This window comes from Brassica napus, chromosome A2 (assembly GCF_020379485.1).
Source record: "Brassica napus cultivar Da-Ae chromosome A2, Da-Ae, whole genome shotgun sequence".
Taxonomy (NCBI): domain Eukaryota; kingdom Viridiplantae; phylum Streptophyta; class Magnoliopsida; order Brassicales; family Brassicaceae; genus Brassica; species Brassica napus.
In genome coordinates this window covers 13,625,613-13,653,186 of record NC_063435.1, presented here as the reverse complement: position 1 = coordinate 13,653,186, position 27,574 = coordinate 13,625,613, and the positions used below count along the sequence as shown (strand labels likewise).

General features: G+C 37.1%; 5 protein-coding genes, 1 long non-coding RNA gene and 3 pseudogenes across 11 annotated transcripts; 5 read left to right on the top strand and 4 right to left on the bottom strand.

The window, feature by feature from the left end:
* Window positions 1-182: 182 nt before the first annotated feature.
* On the bottom strand, window positions 183-2,051 carry LOC106412433 (oxysterol-binding protein-related protein 1C-like). Its single transcript, XM_013853357.3, has 2 exons — window positions 1,535-2,051; window positions 183-708 (listed from the first exon to the last, which is right to left on the bottom strand). The coding sequence occupies exons 1-2, from the start codon at window positions 1,931-1,933 to the stop codon at window positions 331-333; spliced, it is 777 nt and encodes a 258-aa protein (XP_013708811.2). The 5' UTR covers window positions 1,934-2,051; the 3' UTR covers window positions 183-330.
* Window positions 2,052-2,488: 437 nt separating this feature from the next.
* Window positions 2,489-3,440, bottom strand: LOC111209342. The gene is made up of 3 exons (XR_007325392.1): window positions 3,253-3,440; window positions 2,878-2,909; window positions 2,489-2,735 (listed from the first exon to the last, which is right to left on the bottom strand). It is a non-coding gene; the product is annotated as an uncharacterized LOC111209342 (long non-coding RNA).
* A 264-nt stretch (window positions 3,441-3,704) lies between these two features.
* Window positions 3,705-4,899, top strand: LOC125575695 (annotated as a pseudogene).
* A 503-nt stretch (window positions 4,900-5,402) lies between these two features.
* Window positions 5,403-7,560, top strand: LOC106412424. Its single transcript, XM_013853349.2, has 2 exons — window positions 5,403-5,633; window positions 7,294-7,560. Exons 1-2 carry the CDS (start codon window positions 5,403-5,405, stop codon window positions 7,558-7,560), a joined length of 498 nt encoding a protein of 165 aa, XP_013708803.2.
* A 4,872-nt stretch (window positions 7,561-12,432) lies between these two features.
* On the top strand, window positions 12,433-13,169 carry LOC125584266 (protein POLYCHOME-like). The gene is made up of 3 exons (XM_048752483.1): window positions 12,433-12,639; window positions 12,716-12,781; window positions 12,858-13,169. Exons 1-3 carry the CDS (start codon window positions 12,433-12,435, stop codon window positions 13,167-13,169), a joined length of 585 nt encoding a protein of 194 aa, XP_048608440.1.
* A 6,040-nt stretch (window positions 13,170-19,209) lies between these two features.
* LOC106412406 lies at window positions 19,210-20,043 on the bottom strand (annotated as a pseudogene).
* A 1,558-nt stretch (window positions 20,044-21,601) lies between these two features.
* On the top strand, window positions 21,602-22,119 carry LOC125584263 (annotated as a pseudogene).
* Window positions 22,120-22,496: 377 nt separating this feature from the next.
* On the top strand, window positions 22,497-25,031 carry LOC106397741 (cell division cycle 20.2, cofactor of APC complex-like). 6 transcript variants are annotated; one of them, XR_007324674.1, is made up of 5 exons: window positions 22,497-22,645; window positions 22,733-23,967; window positions 24,191-24,280; window positions 24,344-24,427; window positions 24,915-25,031. XR_007324674.1 is itself a non-coding variant. In XM_022704978.2 (3 exons), the coding sequence occupies exons 1-2, from the start codon at window positions 22,580-22,582 to the stop codon at window positions 23,948-23,950; spliced, it is 1,284 nt and encodes a 427-aa protein (XP_022560699.1). In that variant the 5' UTR covers window positions 22,497-22,579; the 3' UTR covers window positions 23,951-23,967; window positions 24,191-25,005. The 6 variants fall into 6 exon arrangements, 2 of the variants coding, with proteins under 2 accessions (XP_022560699.1, XP_048615861.1); XR_001279807.3 differs by having other exon boundaries at window positions 24,493-25,005; XR_007324673.1 differs by having other exon boundaries at window positions 24,191-24,427.
* Window positions 25,022-27,296, bottom strand: LOC125588523 (pathogenesis-related thaumatin-like protein 3.5). Its single transcript, XM_048759913.1, has 3 exons — window positions 27,010-27,296; window positions 26,054-26,717; window positions 25,022-25,653 (listed from the first exon to the last, which is right to left on the bottom strand). Exons 1-3 carry the CDS (start codon window positions 27,068-27,070, stop codon window positions 25,518-25,520), a joined length of 861 nt encoding a protein of 286 aa, XP_048615870.1. The 5' UTR covers window positions 27,071-27,296; the 3' UTR covers window positions 25,022-25,517.
* Between the last annotated feature and the right edge of the window lie 278 nt (window positions 27,297-27,574).

Here is a 27,574-nt window from a genome sequence, read left to right as displayed (position 1 = left end):
GCTATGTGTCAATAAAATGATTGGTTTCTTTACTTTTTCATTTAGTTTTAATTATATAGCAAAACAATATAATTATTAAATTCACTAGATACTCTACGAAGAAACTACACCACTAATGATGCTCTAAACTTTTAACTGAACTGGCTATAAACTCCATTATTTAGAAAGTCTAAGCTCATTGAATTTACAAATACCCACATTACAAAGTCTAATAATATTATAAAATAAATGATCTCATCTTATGCAAATTTTATTTCTATGAAAAGAACAACTTTAAACATCACTGATGATAAATTAAAACGACGAGATAGATAACTCATGCAAAAACTGTTACTCGAGCTCTGGTACACTATTAACGTTCTTGAGAGTATCCACAAGATGACACTGATACTGTTTAAGTGTCATGACCTCATTATGCAATGCGATGAAGTTGTTTTTCATTATATCTTCGCAATCTTTGATGATTGTCTCGTCAACTTCTTCTTTCATTAATCTTTGTCTTAGCTTATCGGTCGAGATTGATACGTTAGTTGTCGTTGCCATTAACTCTTCGTTTGACATTCTTGGAAACGTTTCTTTAACAGCATGCAAAGCTTCGATCCAAGCTGTACGATCTTCACTTGATGCTGCTCGTAAATGCAGACTCTTTGTACCAGTAAATACAGTGAATCTCTTGCTGTCTGATATGCCTTGTCCGATTGATGAGACCTATATATAAAAAACACAGGATTCTTTAAAAATATGCGTGCAGTTGTAGGTGGATTTTTTAAAATTAAAAACATTTGAGAATACTAGAGCACTCTCAAATAAATCGAAACCTTGATATAATTTTGGTGGAGACATTTTTTTTGTCAAGAAGTGGAGACATTTTTTTAGACTATGAAAATCACATGCAATTGACGGTGTAGTTGTTAAAGCTTATCTAAAAAATAGAAAAAACTCTATTGTAGATGTGAGTTTTGCTCTAATGTATGTCATTAGTCATCATGATATAATTTCTCTATATATATATATTTGATCAAAAAAATATATAATGCTTTTTTTTATTTTGGAGCAAAATTCATTTTTGTAATATAGGGAAAATCTAGTGAACAAAAAAATATATAGGAAAATCTAAAAATGTGTTTGAATAAACTTTATTTTAATATGTATAAAGAAAAGTTTTAAACCATTTATAAACACAAGAGCATTTCGAGATAAATTGTAACCTTCAAAAAAATTGGAAATACTCACTTATTTTATAAACGGTTTATACAATTTCTCTATATATATGTTAAGTTACGTTTAACAACTACGCCATAAGATTACAATTTCTCTATAAGTGTTAAGAAATAACTTATACACTTCTATATTTTGTTCGAGTCGGTTTGTTATTGAATCCTAATTCGCGACTTCCGATTGATTTATAATTTTGTTTTCTTAAAAAAACAACAACAACTACAATTGAATTTGTGTATATTCAGTACATTTTATACATTTCAGCTACATTCCATAATCTTATAAAATACTGAGGTATTCTCAAATAAGTACAAACCTTGAGGTGAATTTGACCGAGCGGTTTGCCAGGACTATGCACATCACCACGTTTGCTATGACGGCATATGAACCGCAAGGATTCGCCGCCGATCAGCTTCGATCTCCGATCCATCTCGACGGAGAGAGAGATCTTATCCGGCCCGTGGATTCTGTAATACGACAACACACCGTCCTGGAGAACAAACCACCGCCGTTTCCATCCTTGGCCGTAGTTTATCCATTTGTAGAGGATTCCGGCAACGCCGTTTCCAGACTGCGGACGATCTTCGTTCGTACGAGGACCAGCGGAGAGGCTGTACCGGAGATCTTGGTGGCGGTTGGGACGAGCTGAGTGTGGGATGTTTAACGAAATGGAGCGAGTCGTTGGGTTGGATTTTGCGGCGAGTGGAGAAGACATTGTTAGGGGACGATCGGAGAAGTTAGGTTAAGATTTTATCTGGTGGTTGTAAGAAGAGAGGGGAGAGAAATTTGGAGAAGATGCGAGGTTTGCGTGGGACGCACGGAACGTTTTTAAAAATGGAAGATAATTTGCATTTAGGTCAAAGTCTGAAGTTTCTATTTATAGTAACAAAGATGAATTTCTCTTCAGATTAGATACAAAGTGATTTCTACTCGAATTCTTATCGCTGCTTCACTTTTTTTTTTCTCCTGTCAGTTGATTATAGTTTAGGCCCGTTGGGCCTACACTGATAAACGAAAATATTGAGCTTTTTATTCCCTAGAAAGGAAAGAATCGACGTGGCTTTGTTGGAGCCTACCTTGAGCCTTTAGCATTATCGACTATAATTAATCAGTCCGACAAGGATCCAATAATGTTGGCTAGACGTGTACCGGATATAAACAGCGTAAACGCACCACACGGACTAGACAAAAATAAATCGCTAGCCTAATGAGTAAGTAAACATTCAAAGAGATGCTCGAGCTTTGTGTAGTGCACAACATGGACGATATAAATGTAACACATAACCATGAATTAGACCCAAAGATATAACTTTAAACCAGATCCAGTTCCCTTTCTTGTCTAAAAAAGGAAGTTGTACAATAACCATTTCAATATGTCAAAAGTTTTTAATATGTTTCTGGTACTGTGTTTCACTCATTCGGTTTACAAGATTCATTGGATCAATAACAAAACGCAGCTCCAACTCTATCACGGGGGATGAGTCTTAGTTCAGATCCTTGCTTCAGGAACACGTTTCCTGACATCAAACAAACAAACACACATTAGCTTTCCACTTAAGAGATTGACAATAATTGAGCTTAGAATGAGCTACACAAACAAATAAAAGTAAAAAAGAAAGAGCACGAGTAAAAGCCAATTCAAGAACTCAAAAATGTCACCTGCGCCTGTTGGGGATTGATCCCGATCCCATCTGCAGACATGAATACAGATACATCAGCAATCTTGAGTATTGTTGACAAGAATAAATCACTGTTAGATCTTTAGGCAATAGAAAGCTTCAGTTTTTAAACTTTATAGACAGAGAAGTCTCTTACATGCAATGATATATATATATATATATATGATCCCATATCTAAGAGAATTCTCCTGATTACACAAAACATATGAACATGAAACAGACAAAACTCGAAAAGGACACAATCATTGTTTGGTCTAAAGAAACAGTTTTAAAATTCAATTTCGCTATTTATCAATTAAATTTCGAACAAAAGCTACAAATCAAATGAAAATCATTGCGAGGTTTTAAAAGGTACCATTGGTGATGATGGCGCTGGTTTGGGGAGGAACCTTGAACTCCTCTGCTGCGAATCAGAACCGCCGTGAACGGAGCTCCCTCCGAAACAAACAAAATGTTGGACCGAGACATTTTATCTTTGAATTTAACGTGGCGAAGTGGCTGCTAAGTTTTATAATGTTGGACCGAGACATGTATAAAGACTTGATGTTCAATGTATATAGTACTGTTTAAGAGACCTGCTGATCCTGTTTTTCAGAAATAAAGAAATAAACTTGATCAAGTGAACTAAGTATCTACCTCCTCCTAACCTACTTTTGAACAACATGTTACCTGCTGCTTGTCTATAATACCATTTTCTTTATTTTCTTTTTGAGGTTTTTGGTGAAAAACTGTTATGTTTTCCTTCTTATTATATTAACTTACATTTGCAATTTTTTAATCTCCCTGCAGGAGAGCAAAAGTATATTCATCTACCACAAGATAGGAAAGTTCCATAACACTTGATTGCTAATAGGCCATAAAGAAAGCTATGGCTCCTGGTGGCAGTACTTACAAAGAAGCCTTGGAGTCTAACTGGATAGGCTTAGCTTACGAGGTTAGGATGTCTCCATTGGAAAAATCCGTTCAAGCAAGGGCAATGGTGTTCATGAGCTTCTCGAATGTCCGGTTTGCACAAATCTCATGTGTGTGTGCCACTGTTCTACTCTTTCTCCGACACTCAACTTACTTTTGTGTAGTTAACGTTGACATCTAGGTTTGTTAATTTTCCCATAGTGTCCCAATGGCCACACGTTATGTTCCAGCTGCAAACAACAAGTGCAGAACACGTGCGCCCTACATGCCGTTACGAGCTCGGCAACATAAGATGCTTGGCTCTCGAGAAGGTTGCGGAATCGTTGGAGGTTTCATGCCGGTACCAAAGCTTAGGGTGTCACGACATTTTCCAACCCCTTGTTGAGCATCTCAAAGACGATCATAAAGTCGATATGCATAGTGGTTGCACTTTCAACCACCGTTAATGTCAAGTCTAATCCTCAAGAAGTTGAGAATGCTACATGGATGCTCACGGTATGCATCTTATCTTATCTACATATATGATTATTCTAGACATGAGAGAAAGAATCTTATCTCTTGTCTGATGCTTTTGGTTTAGGTGTTCAACTGTTTTGGAAGACAGTTCTGTTTACACTTTGAGGCGTTTCAACGCTGGGGAGAGCGCCGGTGTACATGGCGTTTCTGCAGTTCATGGGAGACGAGAACGAGGCTAAGAAGTTTAGTTACAGCTTGGAAGTTGGAGCTCACAGCCGTAAGCTGACGTGGCAAGGGATTCCCAGAAGCATCAGAGACGGTCACAGGAAGGTCCGTGATAGTCAGGACGGTCTCATCATCCCTAGAAACATGGCTTTGTTGTTTTCAGGCAGTGACAAAGAAGAGCTCAAGTTAAGAGTCACCGGACGGATTTGGAGAGAAGAGTAGATGATTTCAAATGATGTTTCATATAGGCTCTGTAATGATGATTTTAATTGGAACTGAAACGGAAGATGTACATAGCAAAGTCTTGAGAGCTATGAGATCAAAATCTCCCCGTGATCAGGTTGAAAACATTATGTTTTGAAATATTACAAACTCTTCAGCCTTGTAATTTTCCTGATTTGTTGGAAAAATAAAGATAGTTTTCCTTTTGGTTCTGTTCTTATATCAAAAATTGGTTTTTATCTTTATTGGATCATCATACAATATGACTCATAATACTGAAAGATGATTTTCGATAGGGGACATTTTATCGTTGAAGTGAAAGGGTTAATGGATCCAAGGAAATAATGGAGGGAGAGATACGAACAATCGCAAAAAAGAAAAAAAAAATCAACACAGAAATTTAACGTGGCTTAGTGAGATTCTGACTAACTAATGTTACCGAATCATAGCAGGTTTAAGACATTACCAAAGATAAGACATGTTGTTACATTACCAAAATGATTAATTGTGAATTCAAGCAGATGATATGTTAGAAGAACTTTTAGACTTTAGAAATATGAATAATGATTACAAAAGATAAGTTAGTCATATGATCCGGTCCAGAGAGGACGTGCAAGACGTGAAGACAACGCTTGAGACTTCCTATGATTGGTTATTATATTAATTTAAAAGTAAAATAAGCGAATGTAAATGAACGAGGACTCGAAGAAGTGTGAGAATGGGAACAAAGTGATGGAAGAAGACAATGTAAATGAGGAGAAAATGGTTGTTAAGAAGAGTGTTGGAAGCGAAGGGAGCTTTTTCGATTGCTATATATGCATGGACCTGTCCAAAGATCAGATAGTCACTAACTGTGGCCATCTTGACTGTTTGTCTCGCCTTTACCGCTGGGTAGAGGTTTCAGAGGAAAAGGAGTTTCCGGTTTGCAAAGGGGGAGGCAAAGGAGTTTCAGGTTTATTATTAGTAATGAAATCTCCTATATATTAAAAGAGAACCATTACAACATTTGAATCATACACGTGTCATCATGAAAATGATTTTCGAGTCTTTAAAAAATTAAATGGGTCTATCTAAATATAAACTATAGTTTTCATTAAACTGATCACAAAATCATTTATTAGTATTAAAAGTTATTCTTCATTCTTTCCTTAAATAAAACTACATAATTACCTAATGTTATTAAAATATATATATAGCAATTAATCTACTAATAATAGAAATCCCAATTAATTCCAAATGTTATGAATTTCATTTAAGTTGAAAGGTTATGACTATTGAAAAGTTGTGACCATTCATATAAGTATCTTTTTAAACTTGAAGAGTTGTGACTATTCATATAAGTATATTTTCAAATAACTACCTTTAAATTGAAATGATGTAACCATTTAAATTGAAAATATGTGACTATTCAAATAGATTTTCAAAATCTATAAATAGCTAATGTCCATGCATTTTTCAATTATAAGTCTCTTCCACTGATTTTAATGATAGTAACCAGAGATCTAAATGTATTAAAAACAGAAAGTAAATAAAAAGAGAAAACAACCAGTGCTAGGATCAATGTCAGCCGGAAATAAAAAAAATTGTTTAACAACTGGTTGAAAATAGCCAGTTGAGACTTGAGAGCGAAGAGATGCGTATTAGTGAGAGTGAGATTATGATGATTTGATGGTGTAAAAAGAATTGTGAAAAACACAATTATATAGAATTCAACACAATTATTATTTTCTTCTGATATACAGGATTTGTCTTGGTGATTTTTCTTGTTAGTTTTTTGGTACAATTAATTTTCCTAGGATGGATTCTATTCTCATAAGGCCTGGAAACAGTGGAGGGAGAATCATCGGAATTCTCTTGCTAATGCTTTTCTCGCTAATTTGTAAGTTAAATTGATTATGATTGTCAGTAACTTCTTGGAGCATGAAATCATCTTTCCCTTTTTATAAATTTCAGTCTCATGAATCTCCCGGTTAAAATATCATCAAATGGTTTCATGAGGACAACACATGTTCTAATATTTCAACGGTTATGTATCTCATTATATTGGTTTGTCTTTGGTCAACTTTTGTGTTCTCATATTTCAACGGTTATGTTCTTCAGTCAAGTATTGTGTTCTTTGGTTTATATGTTATTGTTACTAATCGTACTCTCTAAACGTTGCAAGGCCAAGATGTATGGTGCATGCAACATGATAAAGATCATGCCATAGTTTCACAGAACAACACGACGCTTCCGTAATACATTTGGGAAACGAGGAGACACAACTTTCTAGCCCGCTTATAGATAGAGATCGATAAATTCCCATTCCAGATCCATTACCGAATTTTTGATGCCATATGAGTGTGTAAAATATAATATTTGTAAAGTATTATAATAATGTATTATAAGATATCTTTGAATTTTTAACTTGTGGGTGCAAGATGTTTTAGTTTATGTTTAATTCTAAGTTTCCATCTGCGTTTAAAATTTGGATCGTATATAATTTTGACTTCTTTACACTAAAAGAAAACGTTATGTAGATAGAAACAGAAACACTGACTAATGATGATTCTTATTGATTTATTTACTTGGTCATGTGAAGAGCGAGGACATAACCGCTGAGATTTGGGTGCACAGCGTCTCGCTGCAACCATTTACACAAGAAGAGTGGACCCCACACCACGAGCAGAGGCCTAACATGACGAGGAAAGGGTCCGTGAGGATCATAGCCGTAAGCAGCACTGTTGAGCCAATACCAAACACAACAATCTCCATCCTACATAACAGAATAGGGATCTCATTCGGGTGTGCGGTAGAAGGTAACATACTTGAAGACAAGCATTCCAAAACCGGTTCACTAAGAGATTAACCATGGCAGCTTTCGGAAAGACAATGAAATGGTGCATCACAGAAGTTGTAAGGGGAAAAGAGGATTACTCAACCGTTTAGCGTGGTAAGAATATATCTTTTTATAATAAATTTTATAGGTTTTGAAAAAGTTATAATTTTGTCTAAGATGTGTTTTTCATTTTAAAAACTGCATAGTATCTTAAAGGATTCTCAAAATGTCTGATGTCATATATTTAAAAAAAAACTTGTATAAGTTTTTAATTAGTAATTGTTTAGTTTATTTTTATATCTATTTTATATTTATTTAAAGAATAAATATCCAAAAATATTTGTATAATTTAAATTTTGGATTATTTAATTACTTTTATAATATTAAATATTTATAAATTATTGTAACTATTGATAATTGTAGCATTTGGTGATGAACTATCATAACTATGATAAATCCTTGCAAATATTGGAAATGGTTGACAGTGATGATGAACTATTGCAACTTTTGATGTTAACAATTATCTCTTATACTTTGGTGATGAACCATTGCAATTTTTAGTGTTAATCCTTACAACTATTGATAATGATAGACTTCAGTGATGAACTATTGCAACTTTTGGTGTTAACCATTACTTTTGGTTAACCATTGCAATGTTCGGTTGTTACCAATTGTAACCTCCAACTCCCAACTTCTATAATAAGAAACAACTAAAGCACATAAATAAAGAAAGAGGTCCATCTCTTAAACAATCATCAAAGATTTTGAAGAAACATATATAGAACGAGAAATTTTATTTGTTTTTATGTATCTTAGCCGAAACACACCAAAAATTTCATTTATCAAATATTTTTTCAAAAAATGATCTTCTGCGTGATTCAATCATTATCAATCCTAATAAAATAATATAATTACTAATCATACAAAAAAATTAAAAATATATATTTAAAGGTGTGCCTTTTCATTTTCAAAATTGCATAGTTTTTAGTGGATATTAATCATGTTAGTTGGTTATTTCTATTTTTTGAAAATATAATATATATTACCAAACTAACACAATTCTATGTTTTGGAATATAACTTATCCTTAATCTAAGCATTCCAATACACTGTATAATCAATGTACATACATTTTATATAGTTTCAAACAAGATCTCTTAACTTTATAAATTTAGTATATGACTAGACATATATCTTATTTGGTTTTGATATATTTTATAATTTTATTACAACTAACCTATAAATAAAATATAAAATTTTAATATTATCAATAAAGGATTATACAAGCAAAATAATTTTGTAACACATATATTTATCCAAAAGCAAATATATAGAGTTTGACGTATTTTTTTACAAAATGAGTTTCCGTGCGACATCGCACGGGTTCCTTGCCTAGTGATTTCTAATAACAAAGATTTGCTAACAATTTGTATACACTCAATCATTTTTGTTTAAATCTTTTTTATTAAAACATATTACACAATTTCATTAATCATATAATAAAAAAATTAGATTTTTTTCTCGTATATGTTGTATTTTGAATTTTTAAAAAAGTATAAATTACTAAACTGTTAAAAGTCTCAAACAAAATTTTATTATCAATGATTTAAATTTTTGGTATAATAAGATATAAATAGTTATAAACTACATGAGTAAGAAATCTTATTTAATAAGTGTTATTATTAATATATATATATATATCATTTAATTAAACTACATATCATATAAAATACAAACTATAAATTGATATATGCATTGAACAAATATTGAGAACTTAACTAATATTTTAATTTTGCATTCAATTAAAAATATTTATAAATTACTAAAACTATTAGACATCTCAAATTAAAAAGTTATTAATGGTTTAAATTTTTGCTATAAAATGACAAGAATCATAAAACCATATGATTAAAACCTTTGTTTAATGAACAACTTTACTAAAAATATATTTCATATCTATGTTAATATCATTTAAATTTAATTATATTATATAGAATGGATAAAATTGATTTTTTATTTATTTACCATAAAATTATCGTTATTAAACAATAGTCATTGTTTGATTTATATGCGCAAGCCAATTTAATTATATACGTAATATGACCGATTTTTCAATATTTCAATATATATTTATTATTTTATTATCTATACTATTATTTGCAAAGTAAATTTTTAGAATCGAGCTCTCACGTTAAAAGTTAGAGCGGTTAATATCGTTTATACCCTTAATGAAAAAATGCATAAATAATTAAAAAAATAAAAACGTAATTTTAATTTATTTGATTAGATGCGAAGTAAAATTTTAGAATCGAGCTCTCACGTTAAAAGTTAGAGCGGTTAATATCGTTTATACCCTTGATGAAAAAAATATATAATAATTTAAAAAATAAAAACGAAATTTTAATTTATTTGATTAGATAATTGATTAAAATTAATAATATTAAGAATTATCCAAAATCTGAAAATATAATTTAAACAGAGATAATTTATGTATATATTGTATTGTTATCTGAAAAAATCTTTTGGTAAAAAGTTAAAAACATAAATTATATAACTAAATATTAATTAAATAAAATTCGTAACTATATAATTAAAATAGAATATTGAATCATCTAAAATCTAAAAAGATAATTAAAAAAAGATAATTTATATATATATATTATATTGTTATCTGAAAAATTATTTTAGTAAAAAGTTAAAAACATAAATTATATAATTAAATGTTAATCAAATAAATTTTATAGAGTGGTTAATATCGTTTATACCCTTAATGAATAAAATGTATAGATAAATTAAAAAATAAAAACCGTTTTAATTTATTTGATTAGATCATTAATTAAAATTAATAATAGTAAAATTATCCAAAATCTGAAAATATAATTTAAACAGAGATAATTTATGTATACATTGTATTGTTATCTGAAAAAGTCTTTTGGTAAAAAGTTAAAAACATAAATTATATAACTAAATATTAATCAAATAAAATTCTTAATTATATAATTAAATATTGAATATTGAATTATTCATAATCTAAAAAGATAATTTATATATATATTGCATTGTTATCTGAAAGAGTATTTAGTAAAAAGTTAAAAACATAAATTATATAATTAAATATTAATCAAATATTTATTTATTTAATTATATAATTAAAAATATAATATTGAGTTATTTTAAGATTTATTTTAGTATAATAAAGATAGTGTACAAAGTATTTTTCAAAAATTTATAAAAATGTTTAAGCCCGCATCGCGGGCAAAACACCTAATTATTTGCGAAGTAAATTTTTAGAATCGAGCTCTCACGTTAAAAGTTAGAGTGGTTAATATCGTTTATACCCTTAATGAAAAAAATGTATAAATAATTCAAAAAATTAAAAACGAAATTTTAATTTATTTGATTAGATAATTGATTAAATTTAATATTAGTAAGAATTATCCAAAATCTGAAAATATAATTTAAATAGAGATAATTTGTGTATATATTATATTGTTATCTGAAAAAAGTCTTTTAGTACAAAGTTAAAAACATAAATTATATAACTAAATATTAATCAAATAAAATTCTTAATTATATAATTAAAATAGAATATTGAATCATCCAAAATCTAAAACGATAATTAAAATAAGATAATTTATATATATTGTATTGTTATCTGAAAAAATATTTTAGTAAAAAGTTAAAAACATAAATTATATAATTAGGTTAATCAAATAAATTTTATAGAGTGGTTAATATCGTTTACACCCTTAATGAATAAAATGTATAGATAAATTAAAAAATAAAAAAACAATTTTAATTTATTTGATTAGATAATAAATTAAAATTAACAACAGTAAGAATTATCCAAAATCTGAAAATATAATTTAAACAGAGATAATTTATGTATATATTATAATGTTATCTGAAAAAGTTTTTTAGTAAAATTTTAAAAACATAAATTATATAACTAAATATTAATCAAATAAAATTCTAAATTATATAATTAAAAATTGAATATTGAATTATCCATAATCTAAAAAGATAATTAAAAAAGATAATTTATATATATATTATATTGTTATCTGAAAAAGTATTTTAGTAAAAAGTTAAAAACATAAATTATATAATTAAATATTAATCAAATATTTGTTTTTAATTATATAATTAAAAATATAATATTAAGTTATTTTAAGATTTATTTTAGTATAATGAAGATAGTATACAAAATTTTTTTTCAAAAATTTATAAAAATGTTTAAGCCCTCGTCGAGGGCAAAACATCTAGTTTCATAATATTTAAAAAACATAAAATAAATAATAATATATAAATTATTATTTGTATATAAAATGTTTATTCCGCGCATTGCGCGGATCTTAGCCTAGTTTACATTATTAGCAAAAACAAAAAAACTAAAAAACAAAAAACAAACAAGTGAAAAGGGCGGTCCTCCAGGATGCCTTCTGCGGAGGTGTACTTAGGTGCTAGCCGTGTTCCCTCCGGGGTGTCCGGATTACCTAGATTATCAAAAAAAAAAAAGAAAAAAAACAGTTTCAAAAATCATTACTCGTTTTTGAAAGGTAATAGTAATTTGAAAAAAAAATATACCCGTTAGGGACAGCTTGTTTTCAAATGTATTTAAACCAAACCAGAGGAGAGCCTCGCGTGTGTGTCTCTAAAGTCTCAACGTCTCTCTCTCACATAACACCAAGCGATTAGAGTAAACATATATCAAAGGTAAACATCTCGATGAACCACCGATTGCTCTTTTACTAGGATCATAGGATCGTAGAGAACTAGGTTCGATGAGTTTATGGAAAGGAATGAAATTAGGGTTTAGTTCGAATCGGTTTTTTTTTTTTGGTTAGACCCAAAAAGATCAATTGATTCTAACCGTCTAGTTAACCAATTTGCAGAAGCGGAGATGGCGGAAGGGCGCGATAGACTCGAACGACAAATTGATTTTGCATCATTGTTTCTCAACAGACAGCACGGAAGGATCTTCGTTGACGATGAAACTACATGGACTGTGCAAGCAAGAGGTGGTATTTGGCGGCGTGGAAGGCCTCGTCCTCGTCCTCGTGCTTCACCTTCAAGGAGGGCCCTCGCTGATACCACTGATATGAATAGGGTTAGCCTAGCTTCACTCAATTTTAACAACCAATTTTGCTTAAGGCTTGCTTGTTTAGCCATAATCTTTTGTGCAGGTGGGTACTGAGAGAAGGAGAGCAGTGGTTGGTCCAAGGCCCCTCCTTGATACTGCTGTTGTTAGGGTTAGACTCGCCTCACTTGCTTTTAACAACGACTTTTGCGTAAGGCTTGCTTGTTTAGCCATAGTCCATTCTGCAGGCGGGTACTGAGAGAAGGAGAGCAGTTGACCGTGTACCACTGTCTCAGCTCGAGCTCAGGTATTCTTTGGCCAGTGCTGTTGCATCCGCTGGAGTCAACCACCCCTCTTCCATCGCTTGGGTTCAGCAGAAGTTGCTCTCACTCAAAGAAGAATTATCTGATGGAGAGGAGGCCCTCACTCCAGAGCTACTCAACTATATAGATCAAGTGGGGATTTATCTGACGGAAGAGCTTGAGAAGCTGAAAAGCACACCAAGTGCGCAGAGAGCTGAGAGGGAGAGGAGGATTCGAACATTGATGTCCATGAGGTGACCTTTTGGGAACTCTTCACACTCTGAAAACTAGGGATTATAGGCGTAAAAAAAAGTTGACGATGATACAAAGAGGGACGAGTGGATATCATATCACGGAGAGTATGTTACGTACGAGTCTATAAGGCCACCGATTCTGTACCAGTATCAGAGGAGAGGCCCAAAACAGAAGACGGCTTAAGGAGGAAGAAGCTTCTAGAAGGACTGAGGAATAAAGAGGATAAGGAGGAATCGTCACTAACGGCTTTGGGGCTACGCACATGGGATGTTGGTGACGTGTTTAATTGCTTTTGCTTATTATAAAAGTAGTAGAGAATAAGAGAGTTTGTTATCGAGAGAGAGGATCGATCATTGTTATAGGAGAGAGAGAACTCCTGTGAAAAACTCTATCGTTGTATTTGCTTGTTCTATAAGTAAATACAACTTCGTTTCTTTACAATCGTTTGCTTGATCCCCTAGTCGTAACAAACTTGGTATCAGAGCAAGACAAACCTGGACACTTGCGATGGCACCAAAGAAGAACGACGACAAGGTGGCGGAGCTGATCCAACGTGACGATGAGAGGTTTGTCGCGGTGGAAGGAAAGCTCTCGACCATGGAGGAGCGGATGAACGAGATGATGCGGATGATGGCAAGTGGGTTTGAGCGACTCGAGCTGAGGAAGGTAGATCAGTCAGAGGGAAGGGATCAGCGAGAGGCAGGGCTGATATCCTCTGATCTGATCTCCAACCCAGTCGACTCGGCCAAACCAGCGCTGTACAAGGGGGAAGGATCCGGAAAAGAGGTGTTGGAGGAACCTCTGAGTGTTAACAGGGGTCGATCGGCGTCAGTAATGGGTCCAGGAGTTGGATCTGTTACTCGACAACGGTCACCACTGTTGGCCTATGACGGGAGGGAAGAGTCTTTAACACGAAGGATCGAGATCCCGCTCTTCACTGGCGAGGAAGCGGAGAGTTGGGTACTTCGGGTGGAGCAATACTTCGAGATCGGCGAGTTTACCGACGAGGAGAAGTTGAGGGCCGTTCGGATATGCTTCACCGGTGATGCGCTACCATGGTACCGTTGGGAGCGGACTCGAAACCCATTCCTGAGTTGCGAGCAGATGAAAGTTAGAGTGTTGGAACAGTTTACAACAACAACTAACACAAGCGCTGGCGAACGAGTACTCCGTTTGCAACAAACAGGCACCGTGCGTAGCTTCCGTCGGGAGTTTATTGCATTGGCCTCTAATGCGCCGGAGATATCTGATCCGATTTTGGAGCTGGTTTTTGTATCCGGTCTTCGACCCCAGATTAAGGCAGGAGTGAAACTGATGGGGGCGAAGGGGTTGCAAAAGGTGATGGATGTCGCGTTGTTGGTGGAGGAGTGGTCGGGAGGAGGAGATCCGGCGGAGGAAGCAGATGAGACGGCGACGAAGACGAGCCGTGCGTCGAACGGGTGTTTTCAGGCCCAAAATGGGAAGCAGGCCCAACAGACAGGGTCTGGACCGAACCAAAACAAAACTAAGCCTAACCAGTCAAACACGACGTCGCTTAACGCTACCGGAACAAAACCTAATCATAACCGCCTTAAGCCTCCATTCCGACGGTTGACATCAGCTGAAGTCGCGAAGTGGAAGGCTGAGGGTCTTTGTTTCCGGTGTGACGAGAAGTATGTATACCCACACAAGTGTGCACAAGCGGAAGTGGTGGTGTTAATGGTGATGGACGATGGAACGGAGTTGGATGTTTCAAACTGCTCGATGGAGCTGGAAGGGACGTATCAGACAACGCAGGAGGAGGTCGAAGTCGCTGAGGTCTCTATCAGCTCAATCGTGGGAATTTCGTCATCACGAACAATCAAGCTACGAGGAACGTTGTTGGGAAGGGATGTCGTAGTCTTGATCGACAGCGGAGCGACACACAACTTTGTGTCAAGAGAGCTCGTAGAGAAGTTGAAATTGGAGACTGACAAGACACGAGGATACAGTGTGATGACTGCTGGAGGCATCACATTCAAAGGGGCAGGCATGTGTAGAGATTTGGATTTGGTGTTGCCGGGTTGTACAATTACCTCAAGCTTCCTACCCTTGGAGCTTGGAAGTGTTGATGTGATCTTAGGCATCCAGTGGTTGGAAACATTGGGTAACATGAAGGTGAACTGGAAGCTACAGATCCTTCGTTTCAAGATAGGGACGGAGAGATACGTGTTGCAAGGTGACCCTAGTCTCTGCTGCTCCGCCGTTTCGCTCAAGTCTATCTTGAAGACTATACAACAGGAAGGAGAAGCTATGTTGATCGAATATAACGGAGTTGCAGTGGAAGAAGGAAAGTCAGTGGAGTTGGAAGCTGTACCTGTTGGCTTGCGTTCTATTTTGGAGGAGTATGAAGGGGTGTTTGCAGAGCCAACAGAACTGCCGCCATCCAGAGGCAAGGAACACGCAATCTTGTTGCAGAAGGATGCGAGTCCAGTCAGTGTCCGACCGTTTCGATACCCTCAGGCGCAGCGCGAAGAGATTGAAAAGCAAGTAGCAAATATGCTTGCTGCAGGGATCATTTGTGACAGCAACAGTCCGTTTTCCAGTCCAGTTTTATTGGTGAAAAAAAAAGATGGAAGCTGGAGGTTTTGTGCAGATTACAGGGCCTTAAACAAGGTCACTGTTGCGGATTGTTACCCCATACCTATGATAGATCAGTTGCTGGACGAACTACAGGGAGCGGTAGTTTTTTCCAAGCTCGATCTAAAGTCAGGGTATCATCAAATTCGAGTGAAGGCCGAAGACATTCAAAAGACAGCATTTCGCACTCATGACGGCCACTACGAGTTCTTAGTCATGCCGTTCGGATTGTCAAACGCTCCTGCCACTTTTCAATCCTTAATGAATGAGGTGTTTAGGAGCTACTTGAGGAAGTTTGTGCTAGTGTTCTTCGATGATATACTGGTATACAGTCGCACACCGGAAGAGCATGAGGAGCACTTAAGGCTGGTAATGGAGGTGTTGAGGAAGCATCAGCTATATGCTAACCGGAAGAAGTGCGAATTCGGAAAGGCTCGTGTAGAGTACTTGGGGCACGTGATCAGTGCAGACGGGGTAGCTGCGGATAGCGAGAAGATCCGAGCAATGGTCGAGTGGAATGAACCGAAGACGGTGAAGGAGTTGCAGGGCTTTTTGGGTTTGACGGGTTACTATCGGAAATTTGTGCAAGGCTATGGAGATGTGGCCAGACTTCTCACAACATTACTTAAAAAAGATCAGTTCAAGTGGACACAGGAGCCAGCTGCAGCGTTCCAGCAGTTGAAGAAGGCTATGTCCACCGTACCAGTGCTTGCGTTACCTGACTTCAACGAAGTGTTTGTCGTGGAGTCTGATGCGTCGGGAGTAGGGCTAGGGGCGGTGTTGATGCAGAATCAACGACCGATCGCATACTTTAGCCAGGCCCTAACAGAACGACAGCAACACAAATCAGTTTATGAGAGAGAGAGCTCATGGCCATAGTCTTCGCTATTCAGAAGTGGCGACATTACTTGTTGGGACGGAAGTTCATCGTCAGAACTGACCAGAAGAGCCTCAAGTTTTTGTTGGAGCCGAGGGAAATAAACATGGAGTACCAGCGTTGGTTGACGAAGATTCTTGGGTTTGATTTCGACATCCACTACAAGCCAGGCCTTGAGAACAAAGCGGCTGATGCGCTATCAAGGAAAAGTCCTGCTGTGGAGTTATTTGCAGTCTCGGTCCCGGTTTCCATTCAGCTCGAGGAGATAGGCTCAGAGGTGGAGCGTGATGAAGAGCTGTCTCAGCTGCTGCAGGAATTACGCCGTGACCCCTCCACACACCCTGACTACTCCATTGTGCAAGGACGGTTACTTCGACAGGGGAAGTTAGTGGTCCCCAAGACATCCAGCCTCGTTGGAGTGATCTTACGTGAGTACCACGACAGCAAATACGAGGGTCATGGGGGGTACTTAAGACGCAAACAATAATTGGGGCGTTGTTCTTTTGGCCAGGTATGATGACGGATATCAGAAGGTTTGTCGCAGCCTGTCAGACTTGCCAACGTCACAAGTACTCAACACTTGCACCCGGAGGGCTCTTGCAACCACTGCCAATCCCTAACAACGTGTGGGAGAACATATCTCTCGACTTTATTGAAGGATTGCCCAAATCGGAAGGGGTTAACACGATTCTGGTTGTGGTGGATCGCCTCACCAAATATGCCCATTTCATCGGCCTCAAGCATCCTTTTACCGCAGTTGATGTGGCGATGACATTTGTCCAAGAGGTAGTCCGCTTACATGGGTTCCCGAAGACAATTGTCTCTGACCGAGATCGGATCTTTACGGGCCAATTCTGGAAGGAGCTCTTTCGCTTAGCCGGAACCAGTCTCTGTTTCTCGACCGCATACCACCCTCAGTCAGACGGACAGACGAAAGTGACTAATCGCGGGTTAGAGACGTACCTACGCTGCTTTGCTGGAGAGAAACCTCGCACGTGGGCACAGTTTCTGCAGTGGGTGGAATTTAGCTATAATACCTCCTTTCATGCGTCTATTCAGATGACACCTTTTCAGGCTCTGTATGGTCGCGAGCCACCATCCCTCTTGCTTTTTGAGAATGGCTCCACTAACAATGCTGATTTGGAGTCCTGGTTGCTGGAGCGAGATGAAAACTTGGTGTTACTCAAGCAACAGTTGCTCAAAGCTCAACAGACAATGAAAGCAAAGGCAGATAGTCACCGGCGTGAGGTGGAGTTCGCGGTGGGAGAGAAGGTGTTCTTAAAGCTTCGTCCGTACAGGCAGAGATCGTTGGCTAGGAGAGCTAACGAAAAACTGTCAGCTCGGTTCTACGGTCCTTATGAAGTTGCACACGAGTGAGGCAGGTTGCTTATCGTCTTCACTTACCGCCGGAAGCTCTCATTCACCCCACGTTTCATGTCTCACAGTTGAAGAAGGCCGTGGGGGAGTCTCTTGCGCCAGTTACCATTCCACCACAATTAACAGCTGAAGGGGTGTTGGAAGTTAAGGCAGAAGCAGTGTTGGCTCATCGGACCAATAACAGCACTGGGCATGAAGAGGTATTGATTAAGTGGGCAGGGTTGCCAGAGGCAGACTGTACTTGGGAATGGAAGAGTGTTATGGCTAAGCAGTTTCCTACGCTCGACCTTGAGGACAAGGTCGGTTTCAATGGGGGCGGCAATGTTACGTACGAGTCTATAAGGCCACCGATTCTGTACCAGTATCAGAGGAGAGGTCCAAAACAGAAGACGGCTTAAGGAGGAAGAAGCTTCTAGAAGGACTGAGGAATAAAGAGGATAAGGAGGAATCATCACTAACGGGTTTGGGGCTACGCACATGGGATGTTGGTGACGTGTTTAATTGCTTTTGCTTATTATAAAAGTAGTAGAGAATAAGAGAGTTTGTTATCGAGAGAGAGGATCGATCATTGTTATAGGAGAGAGAGAACTCCTGTGAAAAACTCTATCGTTGTATTTGCTTGTTCTATAAATAAATACAACTTCGTTTCTTTACAATCGTTTGCTTGATCCCCTAGTCGTAACAGAGTACATACTCCACGTTATTACCAATGTGGTGACTAAGTGAGCTTACTACTGTAAACTCTGAAATGATTCATTGTTTGTGTTTTAGGCTTGAGAGTTAATATTACATTTGCTTACTTTCTTTTTTCACTATTTGTGAAATTGGAAGATTTTTTTGATACTAGTTGTTTTCTTTTGTACCTTTGGCATGGCCTGTGTAGTAGCGCTATTGATTAGAAAATTATTTGACAACCCATCAGTTTCACTTCCTCTAATCTCTTCTGCTTTGAATCGCTTCCTAATTCACATTCCAAAACCGAATTTGACCAAATTAGTTTTAATTGTTGTTGTTTCCCAGCAACATTTTGCTCTTAGCCTACTCATCCTGTTCCACCATGCTTGTTTTTAGCTTCCAAGATTTTCTCAACGTGATTGGAATTGTTTCACAGACCGTGATCAAGTAAAGCCTACAAAAAAAACAACACTAATTATCCAACAGTGCCATACGTGAGGAAAAGGGAAGTGTCTTTGCTACTTTTCTAACGTCTTTGGTTCCAATTCACCTGAAACTATTCAAACCAACAAGATATACTACTGCATATTCAGAATACAAGAACAAAGACCATTTTCAAGCTTTTGTGTGCAAATTGTAAATGCATCACATCAAACAAACTGAAAAGTACAACATAGCAGAGTACCGCAAAGATACTTCAAACGAAAGAACTGAGATTGAAGGAGCCAATCATGTTTGCGAGAGGCGAGAGCAGAACTCATATCCAGCTCAAGCTGAAACCTTTGAAGTTTAAGCTGTTGCCTCAAAGCACTTGCTCTGTTGTTGCAGCAGGTTGCTGCGTCTGCTCTGTCTCCAAACCCTGACCAGGAACAGATTCAGCGCTCACTGCCCTTCCTTCATCACTTGTTGTCCCACACTTCTCAACACCAGAAGAAGCAGCCACTGGTTTGGGCTTATTCACAGCACATGAAGCATGAACATGATAGTTACAAGCATAACAGTTATAAGACCAAAACCTACCATCCATACCCACATTACAGATATTGCAGACAAACTGAGTAAAAGACAGTGCAGGTGGAGCACTGTTGTAAACAATAAGAAGACTATGGAGAGGATGAGACTCCTGAGGCAATTGAGCGCAGTTGTTGCTCTCACTTTACTATGAATAAAGTAATCATATACCGTTGTATCTACATATATGATTATTCTAGACATGAGAGAAAGAATCTTTATCTCTTGTCTGATGCTTTTGGTTTAGGTGTTCAACTGTTTTGGAAGACAGTTCTGTTTACACTTTGAGGCGTTTCAGCTGGGGACAGCGCCGGTGTACATGGCGTTTCTGCGGTTCATGGGAGACGAGAACGAGGCTAAGAAGTTTAGTTACGGCTTGGAAGTTGGAGCTCACAGCCGTAAGCTGACGTGGCAAGGGATTCCCAGAAGCATCAGAGACGGTCACAGGAAGGTCCGTGATAGTCAGAACGGTCTCATCATCCCTAGAAACATGGCTTTGTTCTTTTCAGGCAGTGACAAAGACGAGCTCAAGTTAAGAGTCACCGGACGGATTTGGAGAGAAGAGTAGATGATTCCAAATGATGTTTCGTATAGGCTCTCTAATGATGGTTTTAATTGGAACTGAAACGGATGATGTACATAGCAAAGTCTTGAGAGCTATGAGATCAAAATCTCCCCGTGATCAGGTTGAAAACATTATGTTTTGAAATATTACAAACTCCTTCAGTCTTGTAATTTTCCTGATTTGTTGGAAAAATAAAGATAGTTTTCCTTTTGGTTCTGTTCTTATATCAAAAATTGGTTTTTATCTTTATTGGATCATCATACAATATAACTCATAATACTGAAAGATGATTTTCGATAGGGGACATTTTTTAAAAATGCGAGGTTTACGTGGGACGCACGAAACGTTTTTAAAAATGGAAGATAATTTGCATTTAGGTCAAAGTGTGACGTTTCTATTTATAGTAACAAAGATGAATTTCTCTTCAGACTAGATACAAAGTGATTTCTACTCGAATTCTTATCGCCGGTCAGTTGATTATAGTTTAGGCCCGTTGGGGCCTACACTGATAAACGAAAATATTGAGCTTCTTATTCCCTAGAAAGGAAAGAATCGACGTGGCTTTGTTGGAGCCTACCTTGAGCCTTTAGCATTATCGACTATAATTAATCAGCCCGACAAGGATCCAATAATGTTGGCTAGAGTGTACTACCGGATATAACAGCGTAAACGCACCGCACGGACTAGACAAAAATAAATCGCTAGCCAAATGAGTAAGTAAACATTCAAAGAGATGCGCGAGCTTTGTGTAGTGCACAACATGGACGATATAAATGTAAGACATAACCATGAATTAGACCCAAAGATATAACTTTAAACCAGATCCAGTTCCCTTGCTTGTCTAAAAAAGGAAGTTGTACAATAACCATTTCAATATGTCAAAAGTTTTTAATATGTTTCTGGTACTGTTTCTCTCATTCGGTTTACAAGATTCATTGGATCAATAACAAAACGCAGCTCCAACTCTATCACGGTGGATGAGTCTTAGTTCAGATCCATGCTTCAGGAACACGTTTCCTGACATCAAACAAACAAACACACATTAGCTTTCCACTTAAGAGATTGACAATAAGTGAGCTTAGAATGAGCTACACAAACAAATAAAAGTAAAAAAGAAAGAGCACGAGTAAAAGCCAATTCAAGAACTCAAAAATGTCACCTGCGCCTGTTGGGGATTGATCCCGATCCCATCTGCAGACATGAATACAGATACATCAGCAATCTTGAGTATTTTTGACAAGAATAAATCACTGTTAGATCTTTAGGCAATAGAAAGCTTCAGTTTTTAAACTTTATAGACAGAGAAGTAGAGTTACATGCAATGATATATATATATGATCCCATATCTAAGAGAATTCTCCTGATTACACAAAACATATGAACATGAAACAGACAAAACTCGAAAAGGGCAATGGTGTTCATGAGCTTCTCGAATGTCCGGTTTGCACAAATCTCATGTATCCTCCAATTAATCAGGTGTGTGTGCGACTGTTCTACTCTTTTGTGTAGTTAACGTTGACATCTAGGTTTGTTAATTTTCCCATAGTGTCCCAATGGCCACACGTTATGTTCCAGCTGCAAACAACAAGTGCAGAACACGTGCCCTACATGCTGTTACGAGCTCGGCAACATAAGATGCTTGGCTCTCGAGAAGGTTGCGGAATCGTTGGAGGTTTCATGCCGGTACCAAAGCTTAGGGTGTCGCGACATTTTCCAACCCCTTGTTGAGCATCTCAAAGACGATCATAAAGTCGATATGCATAGTGGTTGCACTTTCAACCACCGTTAATGTCAAGTCTAATCCTCAAGAAGTTGAGAATGCTACATGGTTTTCTTTTTTTTTTAATTAAAAACTAGATACGAATTGACAACTTATTAATGGTTTGTGAACCAACATATTCATCCTAAAGATAAACCCAAGAAAAATTCGAAGATTAATAAGTATAAAAAAAACGTTTGGGACTCACCTACCGAAAGAGAAAAAAAAAATAGAAAAAGAAAATGGTAAATTGTGGAAGAAAATTTAAAAGAGGGAAACTGAGAATAATTTGTTTTGATTGGGGCAAAATAGATTATTCTCCCGAAATCCTGCGCAAAGAACAAACGTTTAGTTATTTCCTTTTTTTTTTATCAACAAAATAGTAAAATTGAGTTATTTCCTTATATTTGTTGAGTGTCGGTTAATGAGGCGGGTTATAAATAGAGGTGGTGCAACGAGGTGATTAAAGCTATTACTTGTTTCTTTCTTTTTTTCTTCCCGAAAAAGCAACGAACAAAACGTGAGAGAGAGAGAGAGAGAGAGAGAGAGCAATGAACACTTGTCGAATAGTTCTCCAACGCAGGTTCCTTCCCGTGAGCAACTCCAAGAAGGAAAAAGTAAGTTTCTTCAAATTAGGGTTTTGATCCTTCTTTTTCTGAATCGAGTTTGTTGTACTGACTTGTTTGTTTGTTTTGTTCTTACAGTTTGACAGATTCATACCGAACAGAGCAGCCATGGATTTCGACTATGCTCACTTGGCTCTTATGGAAGAAAGAGAAGAAGAAGAAGAGGTCAGTTCATCCAGAAAAGCTTATAGAAAGCAATTGGCTGAGACTATGGGTCTTAACCGAACTCGAATCCTCGCATTCACCAACAAACCACCTTCTTCTACTTCTCTTCACCATCAGCATCAGCATCAGCATGAGCCTCCTCGACGCATTCCTCAGCGTCCCGAGAGAACTTTGGATGCTCCTGGCCTTGTGGATGACTTCTATCTCAACGTTCTCGACTGGAGCAGTGCTAATGTCCTAGCCGTTGCCTTGGCCAACTCTGTTTGTCTCTGGGATGCTTCCACTGGCTCCGTGACTACGCTTGTCACGTATGGTGAAGACCAAGGACCTGTCACAAGTCTAAACTGGGCGCATGATGGTATCAACCTTGGAGTTGGGCTCAACAATGGTCAAGTTCACATTTGGGACTGTGTAACCAAGACTCTACTGAGAACATTGCAAGGCTTCCACCACACACGAGTTGGGTCCTTGGCCTGGAACACTCATATATTGACAACCGGAGGAATGGACGGACGTATCTTCAACAACGATGTGCGGTTCATGTCATACCCTGTGTCTACTTACAAGGGTCACACTCAAGAGGTCTGTGGGCTCAAGTGGTCAGCATCTGGTCAGCAACTAGCTAGCGGCGGAAACGACCGTCTAGTACATATATGGGATCGTTCTACTAGTACGCAGTGGCTGCACAGGCTCAGGGGGCATACATCTGCAGTTAAGGCTCTCGCTTGGTGTCCTTTCCAAAGCGATTTGCTTGCATCTGGCGGTGGTGCAGAAGATAGGAAGATCAAGTTCTGGAACACTCGCACAGGGGCTTGCTTGAATTCGCTTGACACTGCTTCCCAAGTCTCTTCTCTCTTGTGGAGCAACAATCAAAGAGAGCTGCTTTGCTCACATGGGTCTCAGCTCACACTGTGGAAGTACCCGTCGATGGTGAAAATGGCTGAGCTCTCTGGTCATACGTCAAGAGTTCTATCTATGACCCAGAGTCCAGATGGTTGTACTGTAGTTTCAGCTGCAGGAGACGAGAATCTGTGCTTTTGGAATGTTTTTGGACTACCTCACACCACCGCCAAAAAAACTGTTCCAAAAGCAGCTCATGAGCCGTTTTCTCATGTCGCTCGTATTCGTTGAAAACTCAACTACCAGAGGTTCCTTCTCCAGCCACTGTATTGACTAGAAAAATGTCCTCAAACTAGTTTTGTAAAAGTATATGTTGAATAGAGAGCTTTTTATCTTTTATTTTACAAGTTACGAATTTACTATGTTTTGATACTTAAGAGATTTGTTCTCTCACTTCCAGTCTCATCATTATTTTAGTGATCGGGTAGGATCTTTTAATTTAACTCTTATCATCTAAATTTATTTTGGTAGGTTGACAATGAAAAGATAGAGTGCGAGGCTTCTGCATATCAGAAGAAACTTTTAATGAAGAGGGTTGAGGATTCGCTTGGAAACATGAAGGTGCTGTTTTGTGCTCTGCGTATTGTGTATTCAGTTGTTTCTTAGTTAGTTTTCTTTTTACAGTCGCGTGCAGTGCACAACTCAGTGATGGAGCTTCGGAATATATATCACAATCATCCATATCTCAGCCAACTTCATACAGACGAGGTAATAGAAATTTACATAAATGCAAACAACTTCTGGTTAGGGAACTAAGGAAAGTTTTGATGAAGGGTCTGCGTAAATCACTCTCTCTCTCTCTGGTCAATAGCTGAGCATTATCTGCCTCCGGTAATAAGACTTGTGTGGGAAGCTTGAGATGTTGGACCCGCTCTTACCCATTATCTTCCTGAGCATTATGCTGCGCCAGTGTTGCCTTAAATGATATTATATCCCCAAGGATAATCATTGCTTGTAGAATATATTACCTGTGCATATATATATATATATATATATATATCTGTTCCAATTGAGGTTAAGGTTGGTGAATCGTCAGGATCCAAAATTACATCGGTTTGGAAATAAAATGAGATGTTGTTGTCCAAGATCAACCCGTCAGTTGTACAGTCGTCTGCCAGGAAAAAAGAAATGAAACATTAGGTATTGGTGGTTCTGGAAGGAAACAAACTACTGATGTTGCTCGTGTCATTTTCAGAGAAAAGCATAAAGTTGGGGAGCCTTCTGAAACAACGGTAACAAATGAGCCAGATGGAAAATCTGAATATGCACATAGCCAAGACCAGCATGGCGAGGTGAACGAGGCTAAGAAGTTTAGTTACAGCTTGGAAGTTGGAGCTCACAGCTGTAAGCTGACGTGGCAAGGGATTCCCAGAAGCATCAGAGATGGTCACAGAAAAGTGCGTCATAGTCAGTACAGAAGAGAAGAGTAGATGATGATGATGATCCATGAGGCCAAAGCAAAATGGGGAATAAGAAGAGAATAAAGATATAATAAGCTCTCTAATGATGGTTTTGATTGGAACTGAAACGGATCATGTACATAGCAGCAGTCTTGAGAGCTATGAGATTAGGTTGAAACATTATCTTTTGAAATATTACGATAATTTTCCTGATTTGTTGGAAAAATAAAGACAGTTTTCCTTTTGGTTCTGTTCTTTTATCAAAAATTGATTTTTTTATCTTTATTGGATCATACAATATGACTCATAATACTGAAAGATGATTTTCGAGAGGGACATTTTATCTTTGAATTTAACGTGGCTTCGTGACCTGAGGATTTTTCCTCGAAAAAAAAGAACTAAGAGTAGATAAAAGCAAAAAGAGACAACATCAATATAAGCCACAATCTCCCAGTCATCGTCCTGAATCCACCTGAACCAGAACCATCGCTGCATGCCAACTTGTTATCATGGTACGTACACACCGGCTTCTTCCTGTACACATACACAATAACAATCAAATTAAACATACAAAATCAAAAGAGAAATACAGAATCAAACACAAAGATTAGGTGGCCAAGATTGCTAGTTTTTGGGTGCAAAAGATTGCTTGGTTTTGGTTACCTCTGCATTTGAAATTAGCAAAGGATTATAACATTTACTTTAGCCTAAAATGTATTATAGCTATAAATGTAAACACAAATATTAATAATGTTTTTTTGGTTTAACATATATGAAGCACACAAGTAATGTTTTGGGGTCAGACTTAAAATTATTGGTTTTCTTTTAAATGTTAAAATGTTATAGAAATTAATGTGTTTGAGTTTTAAAATATGTATAAATATATGTCAAAAACAAATATAAACACCAAAAGAAAAAAGTTTAAGACACAAACTTGGAGGAACAGAAAGAGATGACGTAATCAGTGCCGGAACAAGTGAAGATACTGGTCGGATCATCATAAGCATAGCTATAAGCAGTAGGACAAGCTTCCTTGAACATTTTCGAGTAATTTGTTGGTCGACACGTAACAGGATTCCCATAAACTCCTCTACAACAATACTCATCTCTATCGAACACATCACAAGCACTCCTACACGAAACCACTTTCCCCTTAGATTTCACGGCAAGCTCCGGCGGACACTTTGATCTCAGGTCAGCCACACAGCCGGCGACACTACAGTTTCCCTTTCCGTTCATCGGAGTCACGGACATCGGAAGATTAAACCCGTCGACGAGACTCACGTCGTAGAAATCCAATGCGGCTAACGTGAACTCGGCGAGTGAAGCTGGTGGTTTTCCGGAGGCTGAGCATTTTAGGGTCGAGCCGCATGAACCGGTTTCGCATGTTCCGGTTCCGGTTTTGTCGAAATTGCAGCCGGTTCGTCCCCATATTCGACCTGACCAGCCTACTGGCGCGTTGAAGACTATGGATTGGCCCGGTTTGAGCTCGAATCCTCCGCCGTTGAAGTTTTCTCCGGGTGTTATCGCTGGCCAGATTGTTTGGTCACATGAGTTTACGATTGTGAACACTCGAGCTGACTCCGACCATTTTGTCCCTGTAGTTTAAATAATCACTAGAGACTAGAGTTCTAATCATTAACGGATATGAATCCATTATTGAATGTGCCAAATAAAAATCAAAATTGATAAAATTCATTGGCAGAAAAAATCATAGAGAATGGGATTTCTCATGTAACAATTTTAACTAATTTAAGTTATATTTGTGATTTTTTATAAAATAAAAATATTACCTGAAAAATAATATATATACATGATGAATGCATGTGTATACAGATACGTGGAGAGATACATCTACCATTAAAACTATTTTGGATATTGGATAATTACCTGATAAAAGTGTTAGAAATAGTAACAAGATCCTCGGTGACAAGTTGAAACGAAGATGCATAATACTGGAAAAGCTTTAACGATCAAAATATCCTTATTCGTTGGTCCGGGTGTGGTTGGATTACGGAGAATTACTGAGATGAGATTGCCTTTTTAAGAGAGGTATAGAGAATAACTTGCATGCATGGACAGTCTATATCTCAGATTATACTAAGGGGTTTTTGCCAAAACTAACCCACAACTTGATTTTAACCCCAAACATATACCCAAACTTGAATCAAATGCAAAACTAACCTAAAAACCTAGTGAAATTACAGCTCAGTCCCTTGTGACCAAACAAAAAAACAGAAGCCATTTTTACGAATATAGCCCCAGTAAATTGTCTGAGTCGTCTGAGATGTTGGAAGTCGTCTGGACGACTGAAATGTAAGTCGTGTGGTACCAGTTTATTTTAAAAATAATTTATAAATCTTGTAAAAAATATTTTGATGCGTGAAAAATAAAAATCAAGTAATTATAAACAGTTTTAAGTGATATAAATTAAGATATGATAAAATTGATTTGT